The 14,132-nt window shown below is 43.9% G+C and overlaps 1 protein-coding gene and 1 pseudogene across 3 annotated transcripts in view; one reads left to right on the top strand and one right to left on the bottom strand.

Moving 5' to 3' along the window:
• Nucleotides 1-14,132, top strand: part of ARIH1 (ariadne RBR E3 ubiquitin protein ligase 1) — a 112,456-nt gene that overhangs the window by 38,134 nt on the left and 60,190 nt on the right. For both annotated transcript variants that reach the window (XM_051822317.3, XM_089310924.1), the window contains exon 2: nucleotides 11,910-11,977. In XM_051822317.3, the coding sequence (XP_051678277.1) occupies nucleotides 11,910-11,977 (68 nt within the window). The remainder of the gene's footprint in view (nucleotides 1-11,909; nucleotides 11,978-14,132) is intronic.
• Nucleotides 2,366-3,628, bottom strand: LOC149123235 (ribosome biogenesis protein NSA2 homolog pseudogene; annotated as a pseudogene). The gene has a single exon (XR_016218466.1). The product of XR_016218466.1 is annotated as a ribosome biogenesis protein NSA2 homolog pseudogene (transcript).

Below are 14,132 nucleotides of genomic sequence, written 5' to 3'. Positions count from 1 at the left end.
GGCGCCGGATTCTGTCCCGGTTGCCCCTCTTCCAGGCCAGCTCTCTGCTATGGCCAGGGAGTGCAGTGGAGGATGGCCCAGGTGCTTGGGCCCTGCACCCCATGGGAGACCAGGAAAAGCACCTGGATCCTGGCTCCTGCCATCGGATCAGCGCAGTGCGCCGGCTGCAGCGGCGGCCATTGGAGGGTGAACCAACGGCAAAGGAAGACCTTTCTCTCTGTCTCTCTCTCTCTCACTGTCCACTCTGCCTGTCAAAAAAAAAAAAAAAAAAAAAAAAAAAGAAGACTTATTCTATGCATCTGCTCTCCCACAATATGGCGCTGGGAGAGAAGTAAACAGCTTCCGCACAGCTACCTCCAGTTCAACCAATAAACTGTAGGACTTGCTCCTGATTGGAGAGCAGCGTACTCGGCGTGTGGGCAGCCGAGTTGGGATTGGCGGAGGAGGACTATAAAGGAGGAGAGAGACGGCATGCACCAGGAACATCTAAGGGGAACATCTAAGGGAACACCTGTGCAGCCCCCAGAGAGCCGGCCGGCGGTGTGCCGCTCCCCTGCGGAAGTGGGGAATGTGGCCAGGGGGAACCGCCCTTCCACGGAGGTGGAAGGGATAGTAGCCAACCCGGGAAGAACCAGCAGCAAACCCGGGGAGGGCCGAGCAGACGAAAGAACAGCGCAGGGTCCTGTGTCGTTCCTCCATGAAGAGGGGGAGCGACAAAAAGTAGTTGTAAAAGTATGTAGATCTCATTCTTTTTTTTTTTAATTATCACAAGTGGATATATTCATTCAGACCACTAGCAGTTCTTTGTGTCAAGAATTGAATTTTTTTTCCTTTTTGAAGATTCATTTATCCAAAAGGCAGAGTTACAGAGAGAGAGAGAAACAGAGAGATCCTCCATCTGTTGGTTCACTCTCCAGATGGCCACAAGGGCCAGGTCAGAGCCAGGATGAAGCCAGGAGCTTCCCACGTGGTTGACAGGGGCCCAAACAGTTGGCCCATGTTCTGCTGCCTTCCCAGACCACCAGCAGAGAGCTGGAGCAGGAATGGAAGCATCCAGGACATTGAGCTCCCACCCCTATGGGATGCTGGCATCAGTGGCAGCTCCACCTGCTATAGCACAATGCTGGCCCCTGAGTGGGTTAGGTGCTTCTGGAGAATGCGAAGGTTGCATGCAGTAGTACATTTAAAAAATACATATGTATGTATTTTCATTTGAAAGATTGAGCAAGAGCAAGCAAGCCTGGAACTCAGTGCAGGTCTCCACATGGCTAGCAGAGACCCAGCTTTCTCACAGAGTACTAATCAGCAGGCAGCTGGAATCAGGAGTGCGACACAGATTGGAACCCTAGCTTTCTAATATAGGATGTGGCTGTCTCAGGTGGGGACCTAACTGTACCAAATGCTTGCCCTGCACTGTTTCTATAAATATATATGAATCAGTATGTAGGGTAGTTCTTGCGTTACCCACCCCTCTTTTGTTTGCAGTTGAATTTTTTACAGAAGAAATCAAATCATACACAGTAATAACATTCTTCTATTGATAGAAATATTCTATTAAAATGCTTATTAGACTCATGACAGTTTCTTGAAATGAAATCTTTATGACCTTCCACATTTCAGATGACACGTAGAGATAATTTTCTTCATAAAATGCATGTCCAGGGACATGTGAACAGGTTTCAGGATGAGTGATTGGCTAGGTGAAGTCATTAATGCGTCTTGGTACATCAGGATTGTATTTGTAGTTCACATGTGTACCTCAGTAAATTTCAGGTTAAGTGTCATGGATTTATTGACTGTAGACAGTGATAAATTTTGGTTTGAGGGGCCAGTGCAATACGTGGGTTAAGCTGCTGCCTGCAACAGTGGCATCCCATTTGAAGCATGGATTTGAGTCCTGACTGGCAGGCTTCCCCTCCAGCTCCCTACAAAGTGCCTTGGAATGCAGCAGGTAATGGCCCAGATACTTGGAGCCCTGCCCTCCATGTGGGAGACCTGCTGGGAGACCTGCGCAGAGTTCTAGGCTGCTAGCTTTGGTCTGGCCATTTGGAGAATGAGCCAGTGGATGGAAGCCACTTCTGATCCAGTGTGCTTTGGAGACAATAGCCCAAGAACTTGGGTTCCTGCCTCCCTTGTGGGAGACCATCTAAGTAGAGTTCCTGGCTCTGGCTTCAGCCTGACCCAGCCCTACTTATTGTGGGCGTTTGGCAAGTGAACCAGCAGATGGAAGATCATTATCTCTGCCTTTTTCTGTGTCACTCTGCCTTTCAGAAAAAATCAATAAATATTAGGAAAAAAATTTTTTAGTTGAATATTACCTTTAAGACACCTGGAAATTGTGTATTGTCTCCCTGAAATCATCATCTTTTTTTTTTTTTTTTGCTTTAATTATTCACATTTTATTAACGTGTAAACCTTAAGCAGACTCCAATAAAGAACAGTCAGTAAAAGTGCATCTTTTTAATGTTTTTTACACCTTAAAATAATTCTCTTGCTGACTGCAGACATGAAGGCTTTTTGGCAGTATTCAGAAAAATCATAGTAAAGACAGTTTTCCCACTTAGTTTGTAGTCTTCAATAATGATTAGAAGTTACTGTTATCAAACAAGTAAGACTGCATTTATGCATCCATCATTTTCAGGATTGTTGGTAACCTGGGCATATTTCCCCCAAATAACCTTGCCTCCTTGCGTCACAAGGCCCAGCTCACTCACATTCACCTCAATGACAGTAGCTGTAGTAATTACACCCAGAGTTGTGTATAATGGGGATGATGGATTCTTTTTTACACCAAGTATTGGCAGACAGAAGGTGGCTTTCAGTTCTGGATGTGTTACATGGGCCTTCTTAAAACGTAAGCCCATTGGTCTAATGAATCTTTCATATTAAGGTGGTTTTCTTGTAAAGCCATCTCCAACAAAGCAGACTTTGGTAACCATCCTCTTCCATGCCTTCTTTTTTCTTTTCCCTGTCCGAATAACTTTTAATACTTCTGTTTCTCCCTGGGCACAAACTTTAGGCAGAGGGACTTCCCATTTTCCCGCCTTCTCTTTTCGTTTTTGTTTAATCATGTTGGAAAGTACTTTAGCTCGGGACTGTCCCTCTCTGTCTAGCAGATAGGCAGGCACTGCTCCCTTGGGAGTCTTTTCATCATTCTTTTGGTGTTTCTCTTCTCATGCATCTTGATAGTCTTTTTCATCTGTATTTTCTCAGCATGGCGCTGCTTATGGTAGAGCTTGGCCTTCAGACCAATCATCTTTTTTGCTTTCTTTGAACGTTCATGAGCCTCCGACTTTCCTTTTTTCTCTTTTTCTCATGGTAATCCAAATGGTACCCATAGCGTTTACGGTGTAATTCAATATATTCATTTTGTGGCATGGTGACTGCCAGGTGCAGCCTCCTGGGTGCGAAGCTCCCTGAAATCATCTTAAACACTGCTCTGTACTGCTCAGCTGGAAAACTAATAATAATAATTCTTTTAGTATTTTGCATTTAGGGTTCTGGATGTGAAATAGTCAGTGGCAGATACAGATGTGAGGTTTGAAGGGAAGTTTTTGTTTCCTTTTCTGGCCTGGGTCATAAGATGTGAGATTTCCCACAGGAGCAGAAATGACGCGTTGCATTATCTGTTCTCTAATTCCCTGAGTCGTGGAGAGATTCTTGTGGCAGAGGTGCTGTAAGATGGATACTATTGGCACAGGGTGCACAGTTCACCCCACTGTATACCACACTGCAAGCCTCTACATCATTGTTTCAGACACACCAGATTATTGTGATGTGCTGCTAAAGTGATAGCCGAGGCTGTTTGTGTCTCTACCTCCCTATCAGCAGGTACTTATTTGAGAGAGGCTGGCAGAGGCTTTACACGCTCGTTCATTCTCCAGAAGCCCTCAGCACCTAGTGTTGGGTTGGAGCCACGAGTCAGAGCGCAGTGCAGGTCTCTCTCATGTGGATGGCAGGAACCCATTTACTTTGAGTCATCACCACTGCTTTGCAGAGAATCTTAAGCCAAGAGCCAGAGCCAGGGATCATCACATCTTGGCATTATGGCATGGGACGTGGAACTCTCAGCCATCACTAGGTAACTATCGGCTCCAAGTAATTGATTTTTCAAAATGCAAAAGCAGAACTTTGGAGAGATACTTTGAAAGCAAACACTGCTGCTGTATCCCTGGAATGTAATTTTCTTCAAGTTACCAAAGCAGCATGCTGCTTTATCGATTGGAATTTCTGCAGGTAAACTTTCTCTGAGCTCTGTAGTGGGAAATTGTTTAGAGCAGTAGTTCCCAATCCTAGCTGTGTATTAGTATCATCCAGGGAAAAGCTTAGGTAGAAACTTCAAGTTGAAAATAGGTTGCCCATGTGCTGTCGCTTACCACTGAGTCAGGATTGCTGGGTGTAATTCTGTGTTGTAGGTGTAGGAAAGCTTGAAACCAGGCAGAGTGTGAAGTGCTAGGTTGGTGTGCTGCTGCTGGTAGTAGTAGTATTAGGTTTCTATTTATAATGATTTTGTTCAAACTAGCTGTTATTAGGTTTGTTTATATCCTTTTAAAAAGACAGGCCCAAGTAAGAAAAGGATGAAATACTCTTTAAAAAAATTTATTTTATTTTATTTATTTGAAAGACAGTTACAGAGAGAGGTAGAGACACAGAGAGAGAGGTCTTCCTTCTATCTGCCCATTCACTCTCCAGATGACCGCAGTGGCTGGACCTGCACAGATCTGAAGCCAGGAGCTTCTTCCTGCTTTCCCAGGCCAAAGCAGAGAGCTGATTTGGAAAAGGAGCAGCCAGGATTAGAACCGGCGCCCATATGGGATGCCGGCGCTTCAGGCCAGGGTGTTAACCTGCTGCGCTACAGTGCCAGCCCCATGAAGTACTCTTTAGTTTTTTGTTTATTTTTTAAATTTATTTGACAGGTAGAGTTACAGACTGAGAGAGACACAAGAGGGAAAGGTCTTCCTGCCCTTGATTTACTCCCCATTGGCTGCTACAGCCAACGCTGCACCGATCCAAAGCCAGGAGCCAGGTGCTTCTCCTGGTCTCCCATGGGGTGCAGGGCCCAAGCACCTGGGCCATCCTCCACTGTACTCCCGGGCCACAGCAGAGAGCTGGACTGGAAGAGGAGCAACCGGGACAGAATCCGGCGCCCATATGGGATGCCAGTGCCACAGGTGGAGGATTAACCAAGTGAGCCACGGTGCTCTCCCCAAGTACTCTTTATTACAACCAAGAGCTTAAATTGACTTTCTGTTAAAGTAATTAACAAGTTTGGCGGTACATAGATTTTTTTCTTTGACCACATCTTGCAGGGAGTGGTATTATATGCATACCTTTTAAAAACGTCCCCTAGCATTCCATTTCAGTTAGTGAATTTGTCTTGAGCCAGCTCATTGGATCTCTAACCTCACTGTGAGATGCAGTTAGAGAATGCCTTCCTTGTACAAATAGTAATGAAATGTAGACCGTGAGGCGTCTGTCCTGAACCTGAATGGAGTCACTCCAGATCTCTGTCCCCCTTGCTTGGCGTTCCCTGTTGACACTTCTTTTGAAAAGACCTCTACCAGAGATGCTCCAGTGCCTGATAGACTACTCTTATAACTTAGTATTTCAGATTTATAAGTGACATATAGGACAGGTTAGCTTTTTGATATTACCATTCTGTGAGTTCACAAACACCTAGACTTCTCTCACCATCATCGTAATTCCTCTAGGACCTTCCCACTTTCTGTTCAGTCACAGCCTCCCTGCCCTTATGCTGCAGCCACGTGGATCTTGACACCATCCCTGTAATTTTACGTTTTCCACTGTGTCATGTAAAATGGAATATTACAAATCCATCTTAAAATTATTTTTCTGCTTTCATGTTAGGTTTCAAGAGATTTCATTATTTTTAAATTTCTGTTTATTAGGCAGAGACACAGAGACCTTCTCCAGCTTGGTTCCCAAATGTCAGTAACAGGTAGGGCTGGGCTGATCCAGGCCAAGCTGAAGCCAGGAGCCTAGAACTAAATCCCAGTGTTCCTAGTGGGTGGAAGGAATCTGCTACCCAAGCCATTGCTGTTGCCTCTCACGGTGTACATCAGCAGAAAGCTAGAATCAGAAGCAAAGCCAGGACTAGAACCCAGGCACTTCGATGAGCGATGTGGGCGTCCCAAGTGGTGTCCTAACAGCTGTGCCAGATGCCTGGCCCATAGAGATGTGAAAAATATATATATTGTAGATACAAGTCGGCTGTCAGATAAGTGATTTCAAATATTTTCTCCTAATCTGTGGTGTATCTTCCCATTCTTTTAGCAGTGTCTTGTTTTCACATTGATTGTGGTTTTTTTATTTTTTAAAGATTTATGTACAGTTACAGAGGGGGGGAGAGGGGAGGGAGAGGGGTCTTCCACCCAGTAGTTCACTTCGCAGTTGGCATGCCAGAGCTGTGCCGATCCGGAGCCAGGAGCTTCTTCCTTGTCTCCCACGTGGGTACAGGGGCACAAGGACTTGGGCCGTCTTCCATTGCTTTCCCAGGCTATAGCAGAGAGATGGATTAGAAGTGGAGCAGCCGGGACTAGAACTGGCACCCATATGGGATGCCTGTGCTTTGGGCCAGGGCTTTAAACCACAGCACTGGCTCCCACATGTCTTAAGAAGCCTAGCCCAAGGTCATAAAGGTTGATCCATTATGAATTTTATGTAAAATGTGAGGTACAGTTAAGGTAAGTTTTAAAAAATAAGAATGTCTTAATTAGTAGAAATACTTTTCCCCATTGAATTGTTTTATCGTCATTATAAAAAATTAGTTTGCCATATTAATGTGAGTCCATTTCTGGTCTGTGTTCTCTCCCTTTGATCTGTGTATTTATCCATTTACCAATACTGCAGCTTTATAGCATGCTTTTGAAGGCAGGTTCCCTTGCTATTCCATATACATTTTTAGAATCACTTTGCTATCCAGCACAGAAATCCTGCTGGATTTTGGTTGGTTGTGTAGTTGAACCTTTAGGTCAGTTTGAGAATTGATTTTTTTTTTTTAATTTGTATATTTATTTGAGAGGCAGGATTACAGAGAAAGGGAGAGACAGAGAGTAAGGTCTTCCATCTGGTAGTTCACTCTGCTAATGGCTGCATCTGCTAGAGCTGGGCTGATGTGAAGCCAGGGAGCCAGGAGACTGTTCCAGGTCTCCCAAGTGGATATGGGGGCCCAAGTACTTGAGCCATTTTTTCTGTTTTCCCAGGCCATAAACAGCTGGATTGGAAGAGGAGCAGCTGGGACTTAACTGGTGCCCGTATGGGATCCCTGCACCACAGGCAGAGGCTTAGCCTATTATGCCACAACACTGGCCCCATTAATAAAATTTTTTTAAAAATTTATTTGACTTAGTAGCAAGTCAACTTGATTAGGGTACAACTGCAAGTTCTTTCTTGCCCTATAGTCAATGAGTCCTTTATCTGTTCACTTTTCTTTCTTTCTTTCTTTTAATTTTTAAAGATTTATTTATTGGAAAGTCAGAGTTACCAAGGTAGAGACCTTCCATCTACTGGTTTGCTCTCAAGATGGCCAGGAATCTGGAACTCCATCCATGTCTGCTGTGTGGGTAGCAGGGTCTTAAGCACTTGGACCATCTTTTGCTTTCCCAGGTGTATTAGCAGAGACCTGGATTGGGAGTGGAACAGCCACAACTGGAACTTAGATCGATGCCAGTATTGTAGGCGGTGGCTTAACCTGCTGACCCACAACACCATCCCATATCTGTTCACTTTCAGAGCCTTTGCTGTGTTGCTTACATCTGCCCTGCTGTTCCTTCTTAGAGTGATGTAGGACATGGCAGTGATTTATTCTGTTCTGAAAGCCTCTCTCTTGTACTTCTTTGGGTGTGTTGCACATACGTACAGCGTGTAGGGAGGCCCAGAACTTGATTTATAACAGACTTGGGCATCTTCTCCAAATCTCTCTTCCCAGTGATTTTCCCGTATTTAACACTCAGGGAGGGGCCTTTGCTTTGTTTCCCTAACCTGAAGCATGGAGTTCTGTCAGCTGTGGTCTTGTAGACAGGTGTCATGGCTTGGAGGGAAATGGTAAGAGGAAAATAGATAACAGGAGTTCCTTCCCGCACTGTTCTCGTGCCAGGGACCCTCTTCCGGTCCCTGTATGCTGTCAGGGGTTTCCTCCTGTGGTACTCTGGGACCTCTCTGTTACTGCACAGTTTTATGACTAGGGCGACAGGAGAGAAAAAAAGAGAAAAGTAAAGATTTCCCCCATATTCTCCAGCAATGTATTTCCCTATACCCCTGGCCAAAAAGATGTACTCTTAGTATTTACTGATCATATCCACTGCACAGTTTCTTTCTGTGGCCACCCTGACATGTAGAATTTGGTACTATCCACAGTTTCAGGCATCTGCTGGGGTCTTGGAATGTTTCCTTCATGCTTTAGAGGGGCCGTTATATTCACATAAAACATTTATGTGACAAAATGCACCCAATTTGTAGTTTGAATTTTGTGTCATGTATACCCTCATGTAACCACTTTCACATTCAATATATAGAACAATTTTTAGTCTTGAAGTAGCACCTTGACAGTAGGGACTCCATTTTGGAGCACTTGAGACTCCATTCTGGGAAAGCACCCCCCCACCGTGAGACTCTGGTCTGAAACTATGATCTCAAATAGTCGGACAATAGCAGTGCACTACATCACCCTTGGCAGAGCACAAAACCCCCCTAGCATGATTGCTCAAGCTTGAAAGTAGAAAGGTTGCACCTGGGTTAATGAGAAAGATGTGATTTGTCTATGTCTTACCTATAATTTGGATTAATGTCAAGATCCTAATTGATAATTGTAAGATTGTAACTGGTATTGTCAAGATTATAATGGATATTAATTTCACTTAGGACTTGGGTTATGTTGACCCCAGTAACTATGTACTCTTTTTTGATTTTAGCAACCGTGTATCCCCCCTCCCGATTTTGCGGTTTTTGCCTTTATAAACCCTATACTTTAGTTCCTTGGGGCTCCTCTGTTCTTGCATGTTCAGAGAGCCCCAGCATGCTGGATCAATAAACCCTTAACCCTTTGCTGGTTGCATGAGAGAGTCTCTTGGAGTCGTTCTTGGGGGCGGCGGACGTTTTTTTAAACTCTAACAGTCTCAAAAAGCCCCTGTGCTGCTTTGCATTCTTGGTTCTCCTACCCACCCTTCTCTGAATTGCCTTTGGTATTTCTTCAGGTTCTAAGTGGAGGAATGGGAGGCGTATTCGATACGGATTGTTCTAGTTTTGAATTCATAACTATCCCATTACTTAGTTGCTAGAGATTGGATATTTTATGTAATATTTGAGAGCCTTGTCATAGTTTTCTCATTTTAAAAGGAAGTTCAGGGCTGGCGCCACGTTTCACTTGGCTTATCCTCCACCTGCAGTGCCGGCACCCCAGGTTCTAGTCCCGGTTGGGGTGCCGGATTTTGTCCCGGTTGCCCCTCTTCCAGGCCAGTTCTCTGCTGTGGCCCGGGAGTGCAGTGGAGGATGGCCCAAGTCCTTGGGTCCTGCACTGGCATGGGAGACCAGGAGGAAGCACCTGTCTCCTGGCTTCGGATCAGCTTAGTGCGCTGGTTGTAGCGGCCATTTTGGGGGTGAACCAACGGAAAAAGGAAGACCTTTCTCTCTGTCACTCTCTCTCTCTGTCTAAATCTGCCTGTACCCCCCGCCCCCCAAAAAAAAGGCAGTTAAGGAAAGTGCTCTGGGAATTACTTGGGGTATATAAAGCACTTTGTACAGGAATTGGTTGGCATAGGGTGCATGCTGGGTCTCCATCACCTCTTTGTGCCCTCTGTGCTGCAGTAGTGACCAAAATAGAGTATTTGGAAATATTTCTTACTTTATAACTTAGGGTCCTGGCAAAATATTGGTCGTTTGTCATTATTGTGCCACTATGGCCTACACAAAAATTTTAAATAACAAGCTGTTGGGAATGAAATGAAATTATAATTCCCAGTATAGTATGCACATTATCAAACTTAGATATGCACACATATGCTTAAAAGACGAGCTAGACAATAGACAAAAAGTTGTTACATTGTCAACTTGGGGGAACCACTGATCTGATTTCCGAGTCCCTTTGGCAGTGATCATGTTCAGGGAGACCTTGACCCTGTTAAAATATCGAGGTGGCATCTTGGAATTAAAGTTTCTCTTAGTGATTTCATTAAACGGTAACAGGTTTGAGAGCCCTTAGATGGAGCTAGTATTTGGTAACAGAACTCCATGCAGAAGAGGCAATGGTTTAGACTCAGAGATCTTCCATTTGCTTGTTGACTTCCCCCAACTGGCTGGACCAGGCTGAAAGGAGCCAGGAACTCCATCTTGGCTCCTATGTTGGTGGCAGGGTCCCACGTACTTGGGCCATCATCTGTGCCTTCCCAGATCCATTAAAAGGGAGTTGGATCAGAACCAGATTACGTGGGACTTGAACTGGCACTTAGACATGGGTTGCCAAAACACAGGCCTCACATGATGTTATTCTGAACAGTTCCTTAAACAATTTTCCCTAAGCTTCCTATCTGGTGGTAGAAACTCTAATGTACTAAAATGTTGAGTTGAAGGTTGTTAGAAGGGTGTCAGGGTCCAAGAAGTGAGGACCTTGATTAGCAAAATGCTGGTGTGGACGTATAGGACTGTTTGCACATTTGTCTGGGAGGGGTATGAATAGGTGTGAGTTTTTCTGTGGTAATTGGTGCTGTTGAGAAACAGTTGATAAGAGAGATCTCTTGTGACAGTTTTATATATGATTACTTTAAATCAGTAGTTAATTCTGTGGTCTGACTATGGGAAAGTAAATGAGTTCACAGAGATCCTTTTTGACCTAAGAAATTTTTACATGAAATATAAATAAGCTGGTTTGAGTCCCACTTACGGCGCTGTAACTATTTCTAGTGAATGAGTCAGGCTTTACTGATCTCTTATACCTTGTTGTTTTTAGCTAAAATTCCATTCCGAAATAGTAAACTCACTAGTGCCATGGGAGATGGAGATATTTGTGACGGCCCTGAATGATAGAGCAGGAAACTTTGGTTTTATTTCACAGTGCTAGCTCGTCTTTCTAGAAATGAAAGAGCAATCTACGATCATACATTGTAAGTTATTACATAGTAGAAATATTTTAAGTATTTCTGAAGTACTCTCTAACTTTAAAATGGCTTGAACTTCTTGAGCTATTTAGTGTATAAGATGCTATAAATCTTTTTTTAAAAGATTTTTATTATTATTATTTATTTATTTGAAAGTCAGAGTTACACAGAGAGAGGAGAGGCAGAGAGAGAGAGGTCTTCTATCTGATGGTTCACTCCCCAATTGCCTGCAGCGGCTGGAACTATGCCGATCTGAAGCCAGAAGCCAGGAGCTTCTTCCAGGTCTCCCACATGGGTGCAGGGGCCCAAGGACTTGGGCCATCTTCTAGTGCTTTCCCAGGCCATAGCAGAGAACAGGATTGGAAAAGGAGCAGCTGGGACTAGAACCGGCGCCCGTATGGGATGCCGGTCCTTCAGGCCAGGGCATTAACCTGCTGTGCCACAGCACTGGCCCTGATGCTAGAAATCTTATTAGTTATATTTATTGTGCTCATATGGCAGTTTGTTAAATCTTAATCGCAAAAAAAAAGTTTTATTAATTTGTGATAGTATAGTGATTTATCTTTTAGAATTTAATTTCTCTTTGGCTCTTTTCAAATCCTGTAGAAATCTGGCCTATTGTGACAAACTCCTTTTAAATAGTCTGGACCTTTATAAAGTTTTGTGTGCCCCTAGGGGAATAAAGAAATGGCCCAGGAAAGAAAACGTGGGAGTGTTATTATGTAAATTTAAATTAACATAGAAGCTCATTAAATGTCAGTGAGATGCTGTTGCCTTAAAATGCTTTTTTTCTCCCCTCAGAATCCTGCAACTATCACAAGAATACTCCTCAGCCACTTCAACTGGGATAAAGAAAAGCTAATGGAAAGGTAAGGAATTACTGTCGGCTTTGTGTTTAGAGGAGACACAAGAACTCTGTTGAACCAAATCTACCAGAAGAAAGTAAGGACATGATTTGTATGCCAGTATGTGAATGAACTGCCCGTGCCAGTAGTAAATGCTTCCATTGCTTGTATTCCTCATCTGTAAGTTTTGCAGTTTTTAGGGAATTCAAGAGTTAATGTTTCTTTTTTTTTTTTTTTTTTTAAAGACTTATTTTATTTATTTGAAAGACAGAGTTACAGAGAGAGAGAGGTCTTCCATCCGCTGGTTCACTCCCCAGATGGCCTCAACGGCTGGAGCTGTGTCGATCCGAAGCCAGGAGCCCGATGCTTCTTCCAGGTTTCCTACGTGGGTGCAGGGCCCAAGGACTTGGGCCACCTTCTAGTGCTTTCCCAGGCCACAGCAGAGAGCTGGAGCAGAAGAAGAGCAGCCGGGACTAGAACCGGCACCCGTATGGGATGCTGGCGCCTCAGGCCCGGGCTTTAACCCACTGCGCCTCTTATTTTGGAGATAGGAACTGTACTTCAGTATGTTCTACATACATTCTCTTTAGACCCAAGAACTATAACTTGGTTGAAAAGAAAAAGCAGTTCTATTGAAGCATGAGAATAAGATCTTCCTTTAATTCCTTAAAAAGAGTTCTTACAAAACTTTATTTTTTAAAAAAGCTTTATTTTATTTATTTGAAAGAGTTACACAGAGAGGAGAGGTGGAGAGGCAGAGAGAGAGAGAGAGAGAGAGAGAGAGAGAGGTCTTCTATCCTCTAGTTCACTTGCCAATTGGCCACAACAGCCGGAGCTGTGCTGATATGAAGCCAGGAGCCAGGAACTTCTTCCTGGTCTCCCACGTGGGTGCAGGGGCCCAAGGACTTGGGCCATCTTCTGCTGCTATCCCAGGCTATAGCAGAGAGCTGGATCAGAAGTGGAGCAGCCAGGTCTCAGACCTGTGCCCATATGGGATGCTGGTGCTTCAGGTCAGGGCGTTAACCCGCTGTGCCACAGCACCGGCCCCCTTACAAAACTTTTAAACTGTTAAGCATAGTAGTGATATTTAATTAAAACAAAATTGAGAAATTGTCTGGGTTTGCTAGCCACCAAACTAGTTTTGGCTTGGGTTAATTTTCTGTTTTCAGAGCAGGATTCTGCTCCATTGGATATTTTTAATATTTTATCTCTGAAACTTTTTAATTCTAAAGGTAAGAAATTTTTGGGACTGGGGAATGACAATATTAATTATACCATTTTTCGTCTGTCCCTTACACTAGACACTTGGGACAAAAATTTTTTAAAAAAATTAGTAACAATAGTAATAGCTGTCAGTTACTGAGTCCTCTTCTGCTGTGTCTCATTTTGCTTCCTGCTGTTTTTATGGAGCTAGAAACAATTGGCCCACCTTAACTGATGTGGAGACCCAGGTTTGGAGCGCATTAATTTAATTCTGTCTGTGACAGAGGGAACACTCAAACCCATTTGCTGGACTCCTTCGCTGCTAGAGCTTTTGCAGAGTTCCTGAAAGACTGAAGGGTAGAATGCTCCTTCACTATTGCGAAATCATTGCGGTTTTCATTGACCTGGCAACCTCTCCTTAAATCAGTGGGGTTTCTTGATTTTGGTAGCTTTTGTTTCAGGTTACTTATTTCATGGTACTTTGACTAGGCAACGGGAGGTTTTATGTTGACACCTGAAACAACTCTGGTGAGCTAGGCTCACATTGTCAGCATTTGTCTCATGTCAGTGCAGGTAGCCCAAGACACGCTGTGCTCTGACTGCTGAAGCGTTTCTCAGATACTGTCCTGAAGGATGGGACATTAGAACTATAGAGTCTAGGAGCCTTGTGGGACACATCCACTGAGTGTGTGAGCTTTATGGTTGTTCATGATTTCAGTTTTGTTTTTAAATAGTGTGAAGAATTAGGTATTTAATAATTTTATAATGGGATCTTGAAAAGTGTCTTTTTTTTTTAAAGATTTATTTTATTATTTATATGAAATAGTTACATAGAGAGAGGAGAGGCAGAGAGAGAGAGAAAGGTCTTCCATCCACTGATTCACTCCCCAGTTGGCCACAGTGGCCAGAGCTGCGCTGATCCAAAGCCAGAAGCCAGGAGCCTCTTCTGGGTCTCCCACGTGTGGAAGTCTTGGGC

The sequence above is a fragment of the Oryctolagus cuniculus genome, chromosome 12, assembly GCF_051225735.1.
Source record: "Oryctolagus cuniculus isolate XC-2025 breed Fujian yellow rabbit chromosome 12, ASM5122573v1, whole genome shotgun sequence".
Lineage (NCBI taxonomy): Eukaryota > Metazoa > Chordata > Mammalia > Lagomorpha > Leporidae > Oryctolagus > Oryctolagus cuniculus.
Note: the sequence above shows the minus strand (reverse complement) of the source record. Positions and strands in the feature narration are given on the sequence as shown.